Source organism: Peromyscus maniculatus, chromosome 10, assembly GCF_049852395.1.
Source record: "Peromyscus maniculatus bairdii isolate BWxNUB_F1_BW_parent chromosome 10, HU_Pman_BW_mat_3.1, whole genome shotgun sequence".
NCBI lineage: Eukaryota > Metazoa > Chordata > Mammalia > Rodentia > Cricetidae > Peromyscus > Peromyscus maniculatus.
In genome coordinates, this window is record NC_134861.1 from 4,685,413 (window position 1) to 4,708,207 (window position 22,795).

Consider the following 22,795-nt stretch of genomic DNA (forward strand, 5'->3'; position numbering starts at 1 on the left):
AAACAGGAACAATAGACCCTTGTAGGTTAAGGGGTGTTTGCATAAGACAGTTAAGAAAAAGTTCCTGCCTGGTGGAGGTGGTGGCACACATCTTTAATTCCATTACTCAGGAGGCAGAAGCAGACGGATCTCTGTGAGTTTGAAGCCAGCCTGGTCTACAGAGTGAGTTCCAGGACAGCCAAAGCTATGCAGAGAAACCCTGTCTCAAAAAACCAAAAAAAAAAAAAAAAAAAAAAAACAACAACAAAAAAAAACCTACTTGTCCTATGTTAAGTCCTTGCAAGTTAAGGTTTCTATTTGTTGTTGCTTTTTTCCAATTTAACTTTTTTTTTAATTGATTCTTTGTGGATTTCACATCATGCATCTCGATCCCCCTCATCTCCCCGCTCCTTCCAATCCTCCCTCTATGTACCCTTGCAAACTCCCCCAACTCCCAGGATAAAACAAATTTAAAAGAGGGGAAAAAAAAGAAAAGAAAAATTTTGTCGTGGAAGCTGAAGTCACACAGTGAGTCTCAGTAAACCCTTTAGTCCTTATATCATTACTTGCAAGTGTTCATTGCAATGAGTTATTGGTCTGGTTCAAGGCCTCTGATTTTTGCTATATGGTAGAAACTGGGCTGTCATTGGAGCTCCTCTTGGATATCTGTTGTCCTGTGTCATGGAGATCCTGCAACTTTGGGTCAGCAGGACCAGCACCTTTACGTGCTCCCACAGATCATAGATGAGGCAGATGATGGGATGGGCCAACTCATAGCCCTGGGTCTGGGTCTGGATGGTTGCTGGGCTGGTCAGCCCCCTCAGCTCTCCCTCATCCTCACCACCAGGGTTAGAACTCTTCAGCATCACCCTGGCTAGCCTAGCCTATGTAGTAAGCAGCAAGGGGCTGGGCTTACAGGCTGCAGCAAGTAAGCATCTCTCATGTCCTAGGGAGGGACACCACCAGAGAAAGATACAATGAAGAAGAAGAAACAGGAGTAAGGATATACATCACGTGAATGGGGCTTGTAAGCAGTTTACATCAGCTCTAAGAAACAGGAACTTATTTTTTTTTGGTTTTCGTTTTTTTCGAGACAGCATTTCTCTGTGTAGCTTTGCGCCTTTCATGGAACTCACTCTGTAGCCCAGGCTGGCCTTGAACTCACAGAGATCTGCCTGCCTCTGCCTCCCGAGTGCTGGAATTAAAGGCATAAAGGCGTGTGCCGCCGCCGCCGCCGCCGCCGCCGCCGCCGCCGCCGCCGCCGCCCCACAGGAACTTATTCTTAATTACAAATAGAAACTTTAGCTCATGAGGATTTAACAAAGAACAAACAGGAAATTATTCTTGAACTACAAACAGAAAACTTAACCTGCACAGAACAAACTTTTTTTTTCCAAGACAGGGTCTCTCTGTGTAGTCCTGGCTGTCCTGAAGCTCACTCTGTAGACCATGCTGGCCTCGAACTCAGAGATCCACCTGCCTCTGCCTCCCCAGTGCTGGGATTAAAGGCGTGCGCCACATCACCTGGCTTTGTTTATTTTTAAAGTTTTATCGTATTTATTTATTGGGTGTGGACTTGTAGCAGTCAGAGGACGACTTGTGTGAGCCGGTTCTCTCCTTTCACTGTGTGAACGGACCCCAGGGATCGAACTCAGGTCACCAGGCTTAGTGGCAAGCACCTCTACCTCCTGGGTCATCTGCCAGCCTCTTGTTTAGTTTTGAGGCAGAGTCTCTCTCTAGTTCAGGCTGACATGAAACTCACTATGTAGCACAGGCTAGATTAAAACTTACCCACCCAAATGTTGAGATTACAGTGTGCGCCACTATACCTGGCCTTTTGTAAATTTAGTATGCTGAAGATGTAGTAGTTAAAGTCAACCACAAACAGCACTTTCATGCTCAGAAACTCCCTCAAGTTTTCTTGCAACACCATTTGTCAGTGAACTTTCTGCCTCGCAAATACTGCCTCCTCCAGGCTTTAAACATCAACTTGGAGAGAAAAAGCGGCATATCAGTGCTCCAGTAGGTTCACACATAGGAGCCAGGAGAAAATGATTTCCTTAGGCCTCACACCAGCTGCAGAGTGACTTATCCATCCTTGCCCTGTTAGGAAGATTCTTCTGAGCCGGGCGGTGGTGGCACACACCTTTAATTCCAACATTTGGGAGGCAGAGCCAGGCAGATCTCTGTGAGTTCGAGGCCAGCCTGGGCTACAGAGTGAGTTCCAGGAAAGGCGCAAAGCTACACAGAGAAGCCCTGTCTCCAAAAACAAAAACAAACAAACAAAAAAAGAAAGATTCTTCTGTATGTAGGCAGGTCATCTCCAGAAGAGTTGTCATTAAGAAAGGTCCAGAAAGACCATTCATGGCACCTTGTGGGCTATAGCTAGATCTCTGGCTGGCCAGCCACCTTTGTTAAAAGTTCCATATAGGGAATGGAAGGCAGGGGTCTCCAATATGAAGGCCCTGGCTGGAAAGTGCATCATTTAGGTTTTACTTTTGAACAAATTATCCCAAATATCTCAATCTGCATACCTTAAACAGGCTGTGTTTATTGTTATTCATAAATCTATAAGAGGAGCAAGGTGCTGCTCTGGCTGTCACTACTGCTGCAATCTATTGGTTGCAGGATGCTCTAGGATAGCCTGTCAGGGACAACTGGCACTCCTCTACATGGAGTCATCTCAGCAGGCCACCCTGATCATGTTCACACGAGGCCACTTGATGACTGACTCTAAGCTGGCACACTGCCACTTCTGTATGGTATTGGACAAAGAAAGTTATGAGGCCAGGCATGGTTCAGATGCTGGGGGGATAAACTGAAGGAACTCTGGCCAGCTTGAGCATGGTGAGCATGGCTCTGGCAAGCCTTGCCCTTCTCCCCATTCCCTCTGCCTTGATAAAAAAAAAAAACCATTAGAGTGCATGTCTAAAGCTGGCCACCAAAGTCTATTCCCTTATTTGGCCACTTCCTCCTCCTGAGGCTGACTACTAAGGTCCAGCTATCAAAGTATTGAAGTCCAGCAATCAAAAACCCCCTTTGGCTCACCTAGTTAACATGTTCAATTAAAATTAAACACCTCATCCTAACGCAAGGTTTCCCCTTATACCTTTATAAACTGCCATTTTCCTGTGTGTCACATCTGTCTCTCCTCTATCCAGACAGTCCTTTGTCCCCCTGGGATGAACGCACTTGCCCCCTTTCACTTGTTCCCTTCCCCTTCCTCCTTATCCTCTGTCTCCTGTCTTTGTCACTTATCCCTGCCCTATGTCCCTTGGGGCAAATAAATGTCCTCTGTGCTGAGAACTTGGTCTTGGGGGTTCTGAGCAGATACTTTCCCTTTTCATAAGCTACCTGGTTTGTTTGTTTTCTCTTGATGGGGGTGTGTAAGTCAGGAGAGGTCACAAGTGCCATGGAGCACGTGTAGACAGTCATAGGAAAACTCTGGGGAGTTCTTCCTCTCCTTCCACCGGTTCCCGAGATTTGATCTGAGGTTGCCAGGTTCGCACAGCCAGCTCCTTAACCCACCCAGCCATCTTGCTGCCTCTCTACTCCTTTTTTTCCCCCCAGAGCTGAGGACCGAACCCAGGGCCTTGCGCTTGCTAGGCAAGCGCTCTACCCCTGAGCTAAATCCCCAACCCCTCTCTACTCCTTTTAATGTGGGTATTGCTGTGCAGCCAGCCTGGCCGGCTACCTACTACATCGCCCATGCTGGCCTCAGCTCTTCATTGTTCCCTGCCTCTACCTCCAAAGTGCTGAGATTACATGAGTAAATTACCAGGCCCAGCAAGACCAGAGATATCAAGCTGCAAGACAATGGGTATTGATATAGGCTAACATTTGGCCATAGTTTTACCACATACAGCGTCCACTTGCCACATTACTAAGAAATACTCTCAAGCCTGCGCTCCGGCTCAGGCTTATGGAGCAAGCACCCAGGTGCTCCTGAGCTGTCTCTGAGCAGCTACTCAGTCCCGAAAGACAAGACAAGGAGGAGGGAGCTTGTCACTGCCAGGCAGCACTATTGCCAGTGGCGCCCAGTTTGCTGGGCTGCCCGGAAGCTAGCCGAAAGTCAAAGGTCATCCCTACTGCCTGGCCGCAGTGTTTGCCTCAGGCCATGCACACTTGCTCCCCTGCAGGAGCTAGACCAACAAGAGCAGTTTCAACCTAGAACCATGACAATGGACCTCTCCCTCTTGTCCAGACTGGAACTGTTAAGCATCCTGGAGACAGAGCACCCATGTCCAGCACATCCTAAATCCACTCTGCCTTTGGCCGGCTGGAAATCACCAGCATAGTCCCTCTGTTTTAAATGAGTTTGAATCACACAAAACCTGTAAGAAACGTGATTTTTATTTAAGTAAAATTGAATCTGCCCCCAATTCTAATTCAACAGGGAGATGGGCATTCCTTTCTCCCTCCACCCCCCACCCGGGATTGTAAAGAGCCTTGGAATTCTGTTAGTTCTCAATACTGACACAGGACTCCGGTCAATGCTAAGAGACTTTCTTGGTCTGAAAGCGCCCTGGGGTACAGCCTCACCACCTGAGGTGCCCCTCTTCTCTGCAGGCCTAAGGAGGATGGCCAGGGGGTGATGTCTCTCTCTTGAACATCTACCCATCTAGCAGTTTCTCCTTGCTTATTCCCTCCCCATGACTTGCCACAATCTTCCTATGAACTAAACATCACAATACAGCTTTATTCTTCAGGCTACATTTCACCCGCAGGCATTCATTCCACACATCTATTATTAAAGTCCAGCTTTCCCCAGTACAGAGCAGCATGAAGGCCAGAAATTGAGAACACCTCTGATCTGCCTGCTACTTGCCCTGTTGAGGGGGTGTCCCCAAGGGCTCCGATTTTCTTGGATTTAAGCTCTTGATGATGCTGGAGAGAGGGCCCTGAAAGGCACCCGCAGGTAGCTCTGAGCCCTGGCTTTCAGGCCAGGGTCACCTCTTTGACACAGGTGGCCTCATTAGCAGAACAGGCCTGGGCGATAGTTGCTGCGTGCAGCGATCGCTCACTCAGATGAGCCACATGGGGCATGACAAGGACCAGTCTATAGCAGGTGTTCAAGAATCGGGCCTCACTGGCAATCTCATGCTGCTGTGGGGTTCTCAGGCATATATCTATTTGCTCCGGTTGGAGAGTGGGGCTTCCAGCCATACAAAAAGCCCTGCTGGGCATAGGGAAGGGCACATAAAAACGTACAGTTGCAGTCCGGAGCAAGAGTAGCTGTTTATCGTTTCTCCTGCGCCACTGCACCGTCTTTTCTGGGGCAACCATACAGGAGCAGGCTGGAGCAGGTTGGCTTTGTGGCTGGAGTGCTGGAAAAGAGCTGCTCTTGGAGGGGCAGGAGCGGGGGGCGCAGGTCGGCGGCCAAGCGCGGTGTTTGCGCATGGCCGCCGGGCTGATCAGGCGGCCTCCAGGTGATGGGTAGGCTCGCAGGTGCGGTCAGCCTCTTGCATTGCCCGCAGCCTGCGTTCGCGACTCTGGTCCAGCTTCAGCCAGTGCTGCGCCTCCTCCTGAGCCTGCGAGCGGGTGGTTGAGGAGGCGTTGGGTCCCACACCCAGGCGCCCAGACATTAACTTCCTCATGCCCTAACAGTCCCCTACCTCTCAGACCCAAAAGTTGCCCTCACTTCCCTCCTAGCTCACCCGCAGCTGGGGGCGCACGGTCCGGGGCGGCGACACCTGCAGCTTCGCTGTCTGCCTGCGGCGCTCAGCCACCCTCTCCTCCATTCGGCGCTGCAGCTCCAACACACGCTCGTCCTGGGAGGGTGTCCCCAGACTTCCAGCCTGGGCCTTCTTTTTCTCCCACCTGGACCGCGACAGCACTGGCTTAGGAGCTGGCTGGACGACACCCAGGAGGGTTTTCGTGGGATCCTGCCAGCACCCTTACCCTTTTAATCTTTTTAAGTTTTCTGCATTCTAACACAGAATTGGTGTGAAAATTCGAAAACTCCTTTTGCCTCACACTGCCTTTGGCATTCTCATGGTCCCCAGGTGACAGCATTTCCACACATCCCCTTCTTAATATGGGCCCCTTTCCTGTCCTGTCTTGCTGCCTGCAGCTTTGATTAGAGTATATATGTCACAGCATGGGGCATGAACACATGCTCCTTGCCCAACTGTCCTGGCCCTGTTCCCCTACAAAAATTCTCCCATTAAATTCCTGCAATAGAGGCTGGCTGCAGGAATGGGGGTGGGGTCCAAGAACATTGTCACCAGAGTTGAATCTTGAGAGGCACTCCAACATCATGGTACATTTGGGGTCTGCGAGGATGAGGCCAGCAGCTGGGAAGTGATGGGTTTCCTAAGATGTGTGTCACTTTGTAACTGTGGCCAGCTAGTCCTTTCCTCTGAATTGCAGCCAGGGCGGCAGTTGCTCAGATGACCAAGAGTGATGTATTATTCTCTTCCACTGGCAATGAATTCGGGTCTTTCCTCTGTCCACCCCTCCCCCAGGCACATGAAGGTATTTTCTCTAGAGACCAGTGTGTTCCATTGTAATAGGCCTAGTTACCACTTCCCCTAGGGCAGTTGTGACCAACCTGGCTGTCATTGGACACTGACCTGGATAAAGATGTTCTCAAACAAATAAAAGGTATGTGCATATCTGCACACACAACTATGTGTGACCTAGATACTGGCTTACAAAAAAACCCAGCAAACTATTTAAAAAGTCTTAGCAGTCCTGAGACACTTGGAGAAGTGTGGATTCAGACAGACATTTAAGTGATGTTGAGAATTTTGGTGACTTTTGCTAGTTGTGTCATGGTGGTGTGGTTTATGTAGGGCAGCATTTTTTTTTATTAAAGAAAATACACACTACAGTGCTTAGGGGTGAAGTATATGTTGTCTGCAACCATTCCTAAATGGCTTTGAAGACTGATAAACAGCTAGCTGGCTAGGTCAAGCACATATGGCACAAAGGTCCTCGGGATATTGGTGCATTGCATGGTGTGTGTCACGGGCATCGCAGCCATTGCCACAGACCTGATAATTCTCCCACGAAATAAAAATGGTCAGAATTACTGGAGAGGATAGCCTGGCAGGAGCTGCTGGTGTGGCAAGGGTACCCACGGAGGAAGGTGTAGAGCAGGCTTGCGCTCCTTCCACACATGGAGGTGACTTCCTCGGAAGCACGGTACTCACCTCAAGGCTGCGGTTCTGCCCATGGCTGTGCGGCACAGTGAGATTTGCTCCATTGTGTTCTGTAGCTTTTGGCTTTTGACTCGCTTGTCCTGAATGATTTGATCCCGCTTTTCCTCCTGCTCTCGTTTCTGGGTCTCTTTGAGCAGGGCCAGCCTTTCTCGAAGTTCCACAACAGACATCTCGCCTTCCAGACCATATCCTGGGATCTTCCAAAGAACAAGGGAAGACCTTAAGCTTGCAGCTGTAAAGCCAGGCACCCCTCAACCAAGAAGACCTTTCCTCTGCTTCAATCGGCCCGTGTAACCCCCATCAGCAGCTCCAGCCTGGAACCCTACAGTGAAGCTGAACTTCTCAGCTGGATGCCCTTCACCCTGGGGCTAGGTGAGACCTAGCAGTCAACTGCAAAACTTTCCCAGTCCTGCTCCCTTGCTCCTATGAACCTGGCTCTCCTCTGCTTTCTCATACAGGCTACTTCCCCCCTCTCCCTTAGGTCTTGGCTTTCTCTGGCTCTGGATTTTTATACACTTGGGTGCTCCTTACTCCTCTTTCTGTCTTGGGTCTGGAGAGTCCAGGGACCTCACCCTTCAACATGCAGCTCCCCAAATGGCTACTTCCATGCAGTTTAGCTCTCTCCCCATCAGAGATCCTGCTCTGATGGGTAGCTTTTTCCTCCAAAGAAAAACATTCCATATCCTGCAGATATCCTGCAGATAAGAGGAGGCTTCTAGGACTCAGGAGACAAAGGAAACTTACAAGGCTCAGAAAGCTCGTAAAGTTACAGGATTCACAAGGCCGTGGTGGCCATGGCTGTATGGCAATGACAGTTGTTGGAAAGAGAAAACTCATGCACAAGTGCTGAACAGCAATTTCCTTCAAGGGCAACCATCCAGTCTAGGAGGGTGGGTGGGGGTTAAGGCTCAGAATAAAGGTCAAGGTCCTCAAGGTCCTCTCCCAGCTTTATAAAATGAGTAGACAACCACTGGGGAAGAGACTCTGACCAGTAGGGCTGTCAGAGGAGATTCTAAGGCCTGTCAAGCTGCCTGCAGATTGTGCAGAGAGCTCTTGGGACCCAGTTTCCATGAGCTGTTGTCTGTGTTGGGATAGGCTTTTCAGTGACGCAACTGCTTCTGAGCCATCCTGGTACCTGTAAGTTAACCTTGCTCACACTGCTGTTAGGAGCCCCAGTAAAAATCCACTGGTTTACCAAGCTGGACTTTGGTCCAATTGTTACTTTGGTCTGTCCTGGGTTCCCTTACTATGGTAAGTAGATGTGTGTTGCATCTACTCAGGAAAAGGGTCTCACACAACAGCCGGCTGAGCTGCCTGCAGATTGTGCAGGGATCTCCTGAGGCACAGCTTTTCTGAGGTGTCCCTTGCAATTGGGGTGAACTTTTTTGGTAAGCTCACCTTTGAGTCCTCCATAAGTAGCCCTTCCCCATGCTCCTATACGTAGCCTCAATAAAATCACTGGCTCACTAGTTTAGATTAGGGTGGAATTGTTTCTTTGGTCTGTGGTTGGTACCATATCAAGGTCACCGGAGAAACTCACTGTCTTGCTGTAGCACATACTTTAAGCCGACTCCATCCGCAGCTGGTGGTACCCAAGTAACGAGAGGATTGTGGATAGGTCAAGACTGACCTTGAGGAGAATTCTGTACATGCTGTACCACACAAGGAGTCACCCTGCCGTTGAAGCTTCCAGGGGCCACAGTCTCACCTGGGTCAGGTCCACCAGCTTGCCCTTGCGTGTGGGCTGCGTCTCCAGTGCTCGCAGCTGGGCGGTGAGCTCACAGCGCCGTCTCTGCTCCTCTTTGGCCGCCTCCATGCTACGCTGCAGCAGCTCCCGGCTCTCTTCTATCACCTCCTGAACTTGGGAACCAAGTGGGGTGCTGATGAGGACAGTGAATGGTCTGGCAGGCAACGAGCAGGGGCTGTGTCCCCCGGGAGTGTCTTCTTCAGACCTTGGCCCCTGCTCAGCCCTAGCCCACCCTCCAGGGGCACCACCCCTCACTGACCACAGTAGCTTGTTTGGTCATTGAGAAGGATGTAAGGGAATGGGGCAGGCCTCAGGGCACCTGACTCCCTTCGGTACCTATCTGCTGCCGGCCCTTCACAAGCTTCATCTGGGCCACCTTGACATTCTTCTGGGCTTCAATGATCTGCCCCACCAGCTCTTTCATGGCCTTCTCCTCTTGGAGGCGCCTCTCAGCACACTGCAGCATTAGCTCAGCTGTCTGCTCAGACAGAGGACCCAAAACACTGAGAACTGGGCTGGGCTGGGTCCCCCTTTAATCCCGTCCCAGCCTACACCAGAAGTTTGTGGGGCACCCAGCCATCCCCGCCCTGGGTTCATCCCAGGGCCATCAGTTCCTGAAAAACCTAGTCCCTCTCAATTTGGGCATACTGGGGACGTTCTACCTCGTGTCCTCCTTCCTTCTTCCCAGGGGTGTCCTGGGGTTGAGTTTCCAGTATTTTTCCCCCCAAGACAGGGTTTCTCTGTGTAGCTTTGCACCTTTCCTGGAACTCATTCTTGGTCTGAGTTTATCAGATGTTACTGGACTGGACATTGTTAATATATATAATGGAGTTTTTTGTCTGGATCTGTCAAATGTCAATGGACTAGACATTGTTAATGTAATCTTGACTGTATATTGCATATACTTATTAGATAGTTTTTCTTGTATTAGTTATAAGCTTTTTTAATTTTAGACAAAAAGAGAGGAAATGTGGTGGTATTGTGTTCCCCAAAATATTGTGTACTCTAATAAATTTATCTGGAACAGAGATCCGCCTGCCTCTGCCTCCTGAGTGCTGGGATTAAAGGTGTGCGCCACCACCACCCCGGCTGAGTTTCCAGTATTTTGTTGTAGCAGCTCTAGAACCTGATGAAGGAAGATGCTCACAATAGAGGAAACTGGTGGGGAGGGGCCAGTAAGAAGCACATGTGGTTAAGATGTGCAAGTGCCAGCCGGGCGGTGGTGGCTCATACCTTTAATCCCAGCATGCAGGAGGCAGAGGGAAAAAAATGCAAGTGCCTGGATTTGATTTCCAGAACCAAAAGAAGGGGCAGTGGGGGCAGTGGGGGTTGTTTTATTTTAAGACAGAGTGTTATATAGCCTAGGCTGGCCTAGGACTTGCTGCAGTCTCATATAGCCTAGGCTGGCCTGGGACTTGCTGCAAGTTCTAGAGCAACAACTAGAGGCTTCTTTCTCAGTTGCTGTGCCCATGGGATGACCTTGATTTTCCTACTACTGCATAGGAGTGCTAAAATTGAAGACGTGTCCCAACACACTCCATTTCTTTCTTTTTGGTAGCCCAAGCTTGCCTCAAACTCACTGTGCAGCCCAGGCTGACAATCAAACTCATCATTGTCCTGCCCTCTCCTCCTGAGTGCTGGGATTATAGGCATTTGTTCACACGCCAGGCTTCCAAAGTTGTTTTTAATTATTTTGTCGGGTTTTTTTTGGGGGGGTGGGGGGTTGGTTTTTTGTTTTTTTTTTTTTTTTTGAGACAGGGTTTCTTTGTGTAGCCCTGGATATCCTAGAACTTGAGACCAGGCTGGCCTCAAACTCAGAGATCCACCTGCCTCTGCCTCCTGAGTGCTAAGTGACAGGGGTGTACCAGCGACCATGCCTGTCTCAAGTAAGTAAGCAAGAAAAAAAACAAAGAAAAATGCCGGTTCCTGCACTGTGAGCCTCTGCCCTAAGCAGAGTTACAGGGATCCCAGGCCTGGTTTACATCATCTGGGACCAAGAGAGAGAGGGCCAGGCCCATGGTAAGGACATAGCTGAGAGCTTCCTGCTGGAAATAAGGAAAAGCCAACTCATGGTCAGGCAGCAACCCTTACCATAGAGAGTCTGAAAGATGGCACAGCTCTGCAGAAAAGGTGCCATCTTGGGAACAAGCCATGCAAATAAGACGTAGAGGTTGCTTTTGCACTGACTTCACATGGCCTGCAGATGCCCAATGGACAGCTAAAGGCAGGAAAAAAACATGGCAGATTTGCCTTCATTTTGTGTCTGTCTTTTTTACCCTCAAATTCTGGGTCTCATTTTTGCTCCATTTGCGCTTGGGCATATTAGTTTTATAGGGCTGTTAATTGCCCCACACCCCCCAATGATGAATACATGAAGATAATAACAATGGCTTCTAGATTTACAAGGACATCATAATCAACAACCTGTCAACCACCAGTTTTTGTTTTGTTTTGTTCAGTTTATTTTTTTATGCGTATGGGTGTTTTGCCAGCATGTATACTGCATGCATGCAATGCCCAAGGAGGCCAGAAGTTTGTCAAGATCCCCTGTAACTGGAGTTTCAGATGGTTATAAGCCGCCGTGCTGTGCTGGGAATCAAACATAGGTCCTCTGGAAGAGTGGCCAGTGTTCTTAACCACTGGGCCACCTCCCCAGGAACAACCACTGGCTTTTACAACATGTAGACCATGGGCACAGCAACTGAGAAAGAAGCATCTAGTTGTGGCTCTAGAACAGAGCAGATCAACTCCATCTTGCCTACGTTCACCTTGGATTCCAAAAAACAGATCTGATATTTAAACAGTGTGTTGCAACTCTCTGAGCCAGGCCTCCCTGGCCTGGGACTTTAATAACAGATCATAGATTTGCCATGTGCCGTAGGGCAATACCTGGGCCTCCCTAATCACTTTCATTGAACTTTTTGTTTGTTTGTTTGATTGGTTGGTTTTTCGAGACAGGGTTTCTCTGTGTAGTTTTGGTGCCTGTCCTGGATCTCGCTCTGTAGCCCAGGCTGGCCTCGAACTCACAGAGATCCACCTGGCTCTGCCTCCCAAGTGCTGGGATTTAGGGTATGAGCCACCACCACCCAGCTGAACTTTTTTTCTCAAAAAAAAAAAAAAAACCAAACAAACAAAAAAAGTGTTTTTGTTTGTTTGTTTTTTCGTTGTTGTTGTTGTTTTGGTTTCATTTCGCCTGCTATGCCACTTGGTCAGTTGCACTGGGCACAACGAACAGCATGGCAAGGGCTCAGAGAAGGGGATCGGTCACCCCCATTGACAGTGTAGGCATCCACACAGTATTGGAGGTCAGCAAGGAAAGGGAATGGGTGAGCTGGGTGGTGGTGGCATGGACCTTTAATTCCAGCACTTGGGAGGCAGAGGCAGGAGGATCTCTGTGAGTTTGAGGCCAGCCTGGTCTACAGAGTGAGTCTGAGTAGCCAGAGTGACACAGAGAAACCCTGTCTCAAAAACACAACCCCCCCTTCCCAAAAGAGAAAGGGAATGAGTGGAGGAAGAGGAGGTGCTGAGGCTGGGGGTGGCAGGTAGGCACAGGGGTTTGGTGAGACGTATGTGCCAGATCCACAGAAAGACTGGCATCACCAGGGAAGTGAGCGGCAGAGCAGATAGCTGGCTGAGTCTAGAGGCAAACACCTGGCTGTTTCCTGGGATGGAAACCCCAGACCTGTGTTCTGCCCGGGGGCAAGAGGCAAGGCGTTCATCCTTGGTCCAGCTCTTGAGTTCTACTGCAGATCTTATCCTTTCCACAAGACAGCAGCCAAACAAGGGCTCTTCTTCTAGGTGGCACCATGTAGGAGCTTTGGGTTACTTGAGTAGGAGAACTTCAAAACTAACCCAGAGCTGGAGGTACAGCTCAATGATGAAGTTCTTGTCCTGTGTGTATGGGGGTGCCCTGGGCTTAATTCCCTACACTACAATAATAAACAATATATAAAAAGCCCACAAAACATGCTAGATGGCCTTTGTGTGACTGGAGCCAAGTGGCAGAGCCCTGCAAGAGCTGCCAATCTGCATCAGACTGAGTGAGGACTTCGGTAAAGATGTACTCAAAGAATGGTCCCCATGGCAACCAGCATGTGAAATGTTTCTCACTAGTGGGTTTAGTGTTGAGACTGGTAGGGCTACCCTGCATTGATCCTACTGTGATTGATGAGTGCAGAGTTAAAAAGCGAGTTTTATTCAGTTTAGCTTATTATTTGCATGATTCACCAAATTATTTTAAAAGGGGGATAAATTTAGTTAAGAGAAGAAAATATAACCAGTAATCAAGTCAGTGTTAGAACAGTGAAAACACCACTGTTGCTGGAGATATAGCTTAGTATAGAGCATTCACCTATCCTGCACAGGGCCCTAGATTCAAATACCAGTATAGACAAATCCATCCATCCATCCATCCGGCCATCTGGCCATACACACACACACACACACACACACACACACACACACACACACACACACACACACACACACACTTAAAAGATCACTGTTACACCCATGATTTTAAATACATCTTTTTTTTTTTTTTTTTTTTTTTTTTTTTTTTGCTGTGGAAGAAACCAGAGCCAGAACTTAATATTGGTCTCCATGGTGAAGCATAGGGGATTGTTGAAACATAGGTCTTTTTTTTTAAGTCAGTGTCTCCCTGTGTAGCCCAGGCTGACTTCAAAATCCCAACCTTCCGGCCTCAGCCTCCTGTGAGGTTGGAGGTATGCATTTCGACACCTAGCTAATAACTAGGACTGAAGCACAGAAAACCACAGTAAGCCCAAGGATCTTGTCTCTAAATATAAAGGAGGCTTCTGAAGGCTGTGGAGCAATGCAAACAGATCAGAGGATGAGCCAAAGGTACTGTGGCCAGTGGGAGTGGAGGGACCTTGCACACACAAAAAGCTGTAGTTGATTGGCACCTGCTGGGACTGTGAAAAAGCATCTGAGCACAGAGCATAAGAAAAATTAAACTTTTTTATTTTAACATATTCAGTGTCATCTAATGGGGCTATCATTAGGCAAAGATTTTAGCCACATGAACGTGTGTGTGCTAGGCATTCTCAGAACCAACAGCAAGACCCCTGGGCATTCATTGGTTGGCAAGCAGTGCATTTACCCACAGACACTGAAGAACACAGTTCTGGGTCTGGGATGCCAGCCTTCTGTGGCCTGCCTGTGAGGATAGCTGTGTTGACAAGGCTCAAAGTTCACTAACAATCTTCAGGTTTGGCTGACTGTCACCCTCCCACGGCACTCTTCTCCTTGGGTTCTACCTGTGGCCACTAAGTCACGAGACCTTTGGGTATCAGAGAGACCTTGTTAGGTTGTAACCAAACCTGGAGAGGCTGTGAGAGCCTGTCTGTGGCCAGGAAGACACAGACACAGCGTCCACTCTAGACTCAGTACTCAGACAGTCAGACACAGCAGTCACTCTTGATTCAGTTCCTCAGTGACAAACCTTTCTTGAGTCACTTGCCACATGTGGTGATAGAGGAGACGGGACAGTAAAGCCAGCTGCTGGGAAGGTAGAGGTGACTGCTGAGGGAAGATGACTTCACTAGCCACCATGGCCCGACCAAGCCCTTCCATTGCACCCACGGGCAAGGGAACCAGGTGGGAGGGAACTGGGCCCTGCACCTTTCCCCAAACTGCTTTTTCCCCATATTAGCTCCAACTGAACTGCTCTCTATTCACAGTCAAGGAGGTATGGACGGAAATGTAACTGGAACCCTGGCTTCTCACACACACACACACACACACACACACACACACACACACACACACCAAACATACATATACAAATCAACAACAACAATAAAAAATGCTGGGTGGTAGTGGCACATACTTTTAATCCCAGCACTCGGGAGGCAGAGGCAGGCATCTATGTGAGTTTGAGGTCAGTCTGGACTACAGAGTGAGTTCCAGGATAGCCAGGGCTACACAGAGAAACCCTGTCTTGAAAAACCAAACCAAAACAAAGACAGTAACAAACCTCAAAGGATGGAAAATAATGCTCATGCAAATATTAACCAAGGAAAGAAGGATTTAGTATCATTTAAAGTAGATAACAGAGCAAAGAAAATTACCAGTGACAAAGATACAACATAACAGAATACTAAGAGACCCAACTCCACAGAAGACACAGAAGCTACAAATTTGCATGTACCAAGCAACAGAGCTGCAGAATATGTGAGGCGAAACCAAAATAGAAAGAAGAATTTCACAGTTATATTTGTGGACTTCAATCCCTTCTCAACAATGCACAGATCCACTTGACAGACAATTAGCAAATGAACAGAACTCAATAGTACTGCCAATCAGCAAGGAGTGATGGACTTCAGAGAACTCCCCAAGACCAAAGAGCACACATTCTTCTCCAGCACCACCATATACGGAACACACAGCAGGACAACCTCCTGGACAAAACCCAACAACTCAACACAGGGCATGGTGCCAAGAAACCTGGCAGTCCCAGCACTCAGGAGGCTGAGTGGGTCACAAGTTTGAGGCCAGCTTGGCTTACATGGCGAGATTCCATTTCAAAACAAAAAGCAAAGCAAACAAACAAACTATAGAGACACATGAAGAAAAAAAAAACCCAGCGTGTTCATGGACCATAGTAGATTCAAATTAGAAAGTATTAACAAAGATAATGGAAAAATTTACCAATGCTGGGAGACCAAACAACACACCTTTTTTTTTTTTTTTGAGACAGGGTTTCTCTGTGTAGTTTTGGTGCCTTTCCTGGATCTTGCTCTGTAGACCAGGCTGGCCTTGAACTCACAGTGATCCACCTGCCTCTGCCTCTCAAGTGCTGGAATTAAAGGCATGTGCCACCACTGTCTGGCCAAACAACACACGTTTAACTAACTCATTGGGCAAAGAGGAAATCTAGAGAAATATGGGGGAAACACCGACCTTCTATTTGAAATGGAATACAGCATGTCAGGATTGGGGGCACACAGATAAAGCCATGAACCAGAGAAAACACCCAACCCTAAGTCCTCACGGTGGAAAAGCACGGCTGACTCATACCAGCAACCTACGTTCCCATCTCGAGAAGCTGGAAAAACAAGAGTACAGCAGACAGAAAGCAAGGAGCAGGGAGACGGAAGTTATCAAAACAGAGAAAGCCAGTGAAACAAAAAGTAAATGTTTCATTTTTGACAGTGTTGATGGCTATTCCTGGTTGTCAACTTGACTACATCTGGAATTAACTAAAATGCAAGCGGCTGGGTATACCTGTGAGGAATTTTTCTTAATTAAATCGTTTGAAGCAGGAAGACCTACTTTTAATTTGGATCTTTTGAGGTGGGAAGATCCACCTGTAAGCTGGGCCACACCTTCTGTTTGCAGAACATGGAAGAGGGAAACTCTTTCTCTTTGGCTGCCCTCACTCTTGCTAAAAAGTCCACTCCTTCACTGGCATCAGAGCCTACTTCTTTGGGATTCCAGCATATACTAAAGACCAACTGAGACATCCAGCCTCATGGATTGAACAACTACTGGATTCTTGGATTTTCTGTTGGTAGACAGTCATTGTTGGACTAGCTGGACCACAACCTGCAAACCACTATAGTACATTCTCTTTAATATACATATATTACATATTATATATGTATGTGTGTGTGTTTAGATACATATTAATTCTATCAGTTCTGTTCCTCTAGAGAACCCTGACTAATACAGACAGGGTCTTTTTTGTTTTGTTTTGTTTTGTGTTTTGTTTTTTGTTTTTTGTTTTTCGAGACAGGGTTTTTCTGTGTAGTTTTGTGCCTTTCCTGGAACTTGCTTTGTAGACCAGGCTAGCCTCGAACTCACAGAGATGCGCCTGCCTCTGCCTCCCGAGTGCTGGGATTAAAGGCATGTGCCAACACACAGCAGTAGGAATTTATTTTACTTTATTTTTTTTTTATTTTTCAGAGCTGAGGACCGAACCCAGGGCCTTGTGCTTGCTAGGCAAGCGCTCTACCACTGAGCTAAATCCCCAACCCCAGGAATTTTTTTAAAAAGATGTTAGAATATTACAAATTTATAAATTTGACAACTTAGTGTAATGGGCCAAGTTCTCAAAATAAACAAACGATCACAACAACTCAACATGAAGAATTTGTTTTGAAAAGTTCTATGTTACGCATGAAAGAACTTTTTTTTTCCTTTTGGAGACAAAGTCTTACTCTCTAAACTGCCCTTGGACTCCTGTTAATCCTTCTGCCTCACCCTCACAAGTGCTGCAGGAGTAATGCAATGTCTTTCTTTCTCTTGATCTATTTGTACTGTTTTTTTTTCTTTACAGTACTAGGGACTGAACCTAGGACTTAGCATATGGTAGTCAAGCACTCTACTGAGCTACATCTCTAGTGGAATGGAATTTGTAATGTAAAAACGTTTGGGGGGGGAGTGGGAGGTCGGCGGTGATGGCGCACGCCTTTAATCCCAGCACTTGGGAGGCAGAGGCAGGTGGATCTCTGTGAGTTTGAGGCCAGCCTGGTCTACAAAGTGAGTTCCAGGAAAGGTGCAAAACTACACAGAGAAACCCTGTCTCGAAAAACAAAACAAAACATCAACAACAAAAAAAACTTTCAAAAGAGAAATATTCTGCTGAGAGTTTAACTTGGTGGCTGAGCATGTCCTTCTCATGCACAAAGTTCTGAGTTCAGTTCATAGTACCAAACAAAGCAAAACAAAGTAAATTAAGAAAGAAAGAGCAAATCCTAAAATTGAATAGAAGCCGGGTGGTGGTGGCACATGCCTTTAATCCCCGCAGAGGTAGGTGGATCTCTGAGTTCTTAAAAACAAACACCAAACATTGCACAAGTGAATCCACTCAAAGAAGTAATGTGATGACCTCAAGTGCAGCCTTTGAGCTCTGGTTCTCAGTGGGACACAAGGAGAAACAAAGCTGAAGTCTAGACCCGGGTGGCCTCTGGGCAGGAGCACGAATGCCACTCAGTTCAGTTAACGTGAAATTCTTATGGACCCCTGGATGTTGATGGAGGGCCAAAGAAACCATGTCTCCCTGTAGGGCTTAGGTGATGACCCTGGGTCACAGTGGCTGCCAGGCTGTAGTCAGCCACAGAATAGGTGCTTGATTTCTCTGTTGGCCACAGCTCGTGACTCCCAGAAGTCACACTGTGGCCTTGGCCACTCCTACATAGCATACATCACCTCCTCCTTCTTCTGGTCAGCCTTCAGCTTGTTTTCCTGGATGAGGTTCTGCCGGGCCAAGATGGCCTCCTCATGGCTCAGCTTCCCTTGCAGCCGCCGGCACTCGCATGCAGCTAGCTGCTCCTCAAGGTCCTTTGCCTGCATCTTCTTCTGCCACTCAAGGAACTCAGAGAAGTCTCCAGCCCCATCCACAAGCTTATCAACTCTAGGGGAAGGGAGACAGAGGTGCAGCTAGGTTTCCTCATGTGATCAGGACCACTAGGAGGTCATTGGTCCTGTCAGGCAGGGACATCCTCAAAGAACATTCTCTGCCAATGCTCCCTACCTACTTACATCTGCCTGCCTCTCCCGTGTACCCACCCAGCCACCTCTAAGCCATCTCCTCGCCCGTCCTCCATCCACTTCTCTGTCCCCCTACCGACCCTGTCCACGTTTGTTCACATACTCATCCTCCCAGTCAGCCGCCTGAGGTCCCCACCACAGCCCAACTTGTAGACATGAAAGGACACTCATGGGTGGAGTTCCAAGGAGCAAGTGACCCTGAGGGTGGTCAAGGGACAGGACCAGCTTTCTGCTAAGTCTCTCCTCGCCCCGGTCTGTCTCCTCACTCACAGAGCTGAAATTATCTCTGTGAAATGTGGCCATGAGCCTGACACAGGCCTGCATGCCTTTCCCCGACCACAGCAGGACCAGAGATTGGTCATGACGCCGTGAAATGCATTGGGTCCTCATCCTCATTTCTTGCCATATGACTGGACACCTAAAATACTTGAGAATTTCCAAGTGTTTTTTATGCAAATGAGGTAATTTCAGACTCGTGGTCTCTGGGCACCTTCAGCATGAGGCTGGTCACCAGAAAGACCAAGGCAGGGGCAGTGTTTGGAAGTTTCAGCTTCACCCTCAGCATTGCCCAGGAAACTGGACAGGAGGGGAGGTGATCACACACACCAGTGATTTCATTAATCACATACATGGCAAATCCCCATACAACATAGAGGTCAGGGTTGACATGAGTTTCTGGAGAACTGAGCAGGTAGAGGATCCTGGAGGCTGGTGATCTGAGTGGAGTGTGAAGCTCTGTGACTGGTTTCCTACTCTCTGTCCTGTGCAGTTCTTCTCTGTGCCCTTAGTCACACTTTTTACAATGAATTGGTATATGCAACTAAGCCTGTCTCCAAGTTCTTTGAGCTTCTGTAGGTAATTAATCAAATGGGGGAGGGATTCAAGAGAGATGGTTTAGTGCTGTTTTTTTTTTTTTTTTTTTTTCAAGACAGGGTTTCTCCATATATCCCTGGCTGTCCTATAGACCTGGCTGGCCTTGAACTCACAGAGATCTGCCTGCCTCTACCTCTGGAGTGCTGGGATTAAAGGTGTGTGCCACGACCACCTGGATGAGATGTTTTAGCTTTTAAGAGCACTTGCTGTTCTATCAAGAGGATTGATGTTCACATCCCAGTACTCACAAAGGGCAGCTCACACTTATTTTATTAATTCTATCCCCAAGATAACTGACGCCCTCTTTTGGCCTCCTCAAGCACCAGCACACACATGCCCATCCACTCACAGAGATGCACACATAAATGATAAAAAATAAAAATAAGTCTTAAAAACAAAACAAGAAAGGAGTTGTGAAACCCCAAAATTACATATGGTTGGTTAGAAGCACAATTAAAACTACCTGGAGACCTGAGGGGATTGATTAGAGGTAAGGTGCTTGCCTGGTACGCACATGGCCCTGGATTTGATCCCCAGCATTGCAAGTACAAAATAAACGAACAAAAAAACCTATTTGATGATTACAATTGGCATCTTGGGGTGGACAGTCTTGAGGACACAGCCCCCACCTTGCATCATTGACCATCACCTCCAGGTAAATGATGCCATGGCAGAATTGAATTATAAGATATCCAGATGGTGTCCATTGCTGTAGCATGCTTACAAGCAGGTGAAGAGAAATCTTATTTTTGGCTTGAGAAGGGTGTTGTTGAGTGAAAACATTGGAATAAACAGTAGGATTGGGTTGTGTGTTCACTTACTCTGAAAAATTTGGAGTTTCTTGTTCTGTATAAATGAGAATGGACCAAGGAAGAGCCACTTGCTAGTCAGGAATCGCTGCTTGTGGTCTACACTAGCACAGTGACTGATTCCAAGATTCCACAGAAAGGCTTGGGTGTTAGTAGCAGGGCACGGCCTAGGTAGGTGAGAGGCTCAGAGCAAGAAACGGTACTGACCTACCCCAGTTACAGCTACCCTGGAGAGAGAGGCAGTGTGAGCTGAACCACTCCTACTTTTGGAACGGACCTAACAGAAGCCTGAAAGTCCTGAGAGACTTTCAGGACAGAACAGTAATAGGACATCTTCTGGGTCACATATCCTTTCCAAACTGTAAGGGATTCCTGTTCAAAGATGGGGAGTGGACCGTGAAGATGTCAGATCTGGACTTGGTCTTTGGCTGCTTGTTTGGCTGCTAGCTGGCCACACCTAGGTAGTTTGGATGGGGTGGGTCACCAGAAAGACCAAAACAAAACCAGGATCAAGTGCTGGGATCTGGGAGGGCAGACGGATAACAGTTAGGCTAATTCCCCTTGGCCAGTGCGGTGGTTAACCACACCTACCTCTGAGGTCTCCATGAAATGCAAATGCCAAGGTTCATGTGAGCTCTTGGACAGCTCAGCAAATAGTCTTAGAAGGTATGCACCTTGGTAGATAGGGAAACCTCCACCAGTTCTCCTATGGGCTCTACGCATCTCTCCACCAGTATCAATCAGTCATATCTTTTACAACTAACTAGTAAATGTACATAGGAGTGCCCCTGAGTTCCGTCAGCTGTTCTAGAAAGCTAATCAAACCCCAGGAGAGGACTTGAAACCTGATTTAGATCCTAGAGTCGCAGGGAAAGCCAGCTGGGAACTGCAATCAGCACCTTCAGGAAGAGGTCTTAGGATACAGCCCCAAACCCATGAGTGCTGTCTCCAGAGGGCACTAAGCTGCTGTCCACTGTAAGCTTTGCTGACATGTGGAGAAAAATGTGTGGCTGAGAACCTAGGAAAAACCGAAGTGGGTTTTGCTTGTTGATTTTGAGACGATGTCTTTCTGTAGCCCAAGCTGGCTTAGAACTCCCCATCCTCTCACCTCAGCCTTCCCAGAGCTAAGATTCATATGTGGACAACCACGGCCTGCCCTGGCCTTGCTTGCGTATTCCTCAACGAATTCAGAGCCTCCCCCTCCTCTCTGCTGAGCGGCCTGATGACAGGCTCCTACTCTAGGCTTTTCTCTTGAGGGCAATATCCTTGAAAGGGAAAGGGAAAGGATTAGATAATGTCATCTGCCCCTCACCTCTGCAGCTCCTTCTCCACCTGCCGCTGGTACAAGGCCCCTTCTCGAAGGATGGTAGCCGTGTTCAGCTTGACCGGAAAGGTGTTAGGCTGCAGCAGAGGAGAAGAATGGATGGTAGGTTTTAAAAGCAAGTGTCTGCTATCAGATATCAAGTCCTTCTAACTCACCCCCCTGCCTAGGCACCCTCTGCTTCAAGGGTGAAGCTGTCTGTGGGGCCCTTGGGTCCTCCAGCTCTCACTCTCAGAGCCTCACTTGGGTCAGGCAGCAGGGAAGAGTCCCAAGAAGAGGCCCGATAGGCCAGGAGGCCCTCACCTTGAAGAAGGTCACATTTGGAGTCCTGCGTATTGGGGATGCAGATTGAAGCTGCTCCTGCTTTTCGAAGTCCTGTAAATCAGGCAGAGGTAGTTTGGCATCCATTGTGCATGCCCAGTATCCCTGGAAAGGTCGCCCACTCCCCTCTGTCCTCACTCTAGCTACCCATCCACATGTGCCTACCCTGGCCCCTCAGGGTCGCATTCTGTCTTCCATTGCACTCTAAGCCTTGCTGGGGGGCTCGACCTCCTGGGCAGGAACAAGGAAGGGAGAGAGTCTGCTGGGCCTAAGGACAGTAGTCGCCAGAGAGGATTGCTGGCTTCCTCAGGATTCCGTATCCTCTTCTGCCACTACCCCCCAGGGCTGAGTTAGCCCTGCCCTAGTCCCTTTTCTTGGGTTGAATGCCTGTCCCATGCTTCTTGCTGTCCCTTGATAAGAGTTGGGGAGAGCTTAAGTGCCAGTATGGAGGAATAGTAGTCCATAAAGGCAGCCATCGCAACTCCAAGCATGCTGCTGACTGGAATACATAGCCCTGGGACTATCAGCTGTTAGATCATGTGTAGCCCCCCACTCTTCAGTGAGTTTCTCTGGAAGACAGAACTTCTTTGTATTGGTTCATAATCACCCTAGTCTTTTAATTAATTACTCAATTAATTAATTGGTTTTTTGAGACAGTTTTGTTGTTGTTGTTGTTGTTTTTTGTTTTTCGAGACAGGGTTTCTCTGTGTAGCTTTGTGCCTTTCCTGGATCTCACTCTGTAGACCAGGCTGGCCTCGAACTCACAGAGATCCTCCTGGTTCTGCTTCCCGAGTGCTGGGATTAAAGGTGTGCACCAGTAGCACCTGGCTATTTTAATTTATTTTTAAGACCGAGTCTCACTATTTGGTTACGGCTAGCCTGAAACTCACTATATAGACCAGGCTGGCTCAAACTAAAACTAAAGGATGTAGACTGCCTCTGCTTCCTGAGTGCTGGCATTAAAGGAGGGCATCACTACACCCAGTCTTTCTTGTCTTCCCGTATGAGTTTGGGGAGAGGGATCAGTGGGTAAAGGTACTTGCTGCTGAGTCTGATGTCCTGA

The 22,795-nt window shown here is 48.1% G+C and overlaps 1 protein-coding gene across 3 annotated transcripts in view; it reads right to left on the reverse strand.

The window, feature by feature from the left end:
• Positions 1 to 4,314: 4,314 nt before the first annotated feature.
• Positions 4,315 to 22,795, reverse strand: part of Cfap99 (cilia and flagella associated protein 99) — a 44,736-nt gene continuing 26,255 nt past the window's right edge. For 2 of the 3 annotated variants that reach the window (XM_006985550.4, XM_042285808.2), the window contains 8 exons: positions 21,715 to 21,786; positions 21,403 to 21,491; positions 18,067 to 18,271; positions 9,229 to 9,370; positions 8,854 to 9,005; positions 7,137 to 7,342; positions 5,637 to 5,799; positions 4,315 to 5,510 (listed from right to left, as the gene is read on the reverse strand). In XM_006985550.4, coding sequence (XP_006985612.1) covers positions 5,394 to 5,510; positions 5,637 to 5,799; positions 7,137 to 7,342; positions 8,854 to 9,005; positions 9,229 to 9,370; positions 18,067 to 18,271; positions 21,403 to 21,491; positions 21,715 to 21,786 — 1,146 coding nt within the window. In that variant the 3' untranslated portion in view covers positions 4,315 to 5,393. Of the gene's footprint in view, positions 5,511 to 5,636; positions 5,832 to 7,136; positions 7,343 to 8,853; positions 9,006 to 9,228; positions 9,371 to 18,066; positions 18,272 to 21,402; positions 21,492 to 21,714; positions 21,787 to 22,795 lie in introns of all 3 variants that reach the window. The other variant, XM_042285807.2, reaches the window with a different exon arrangement.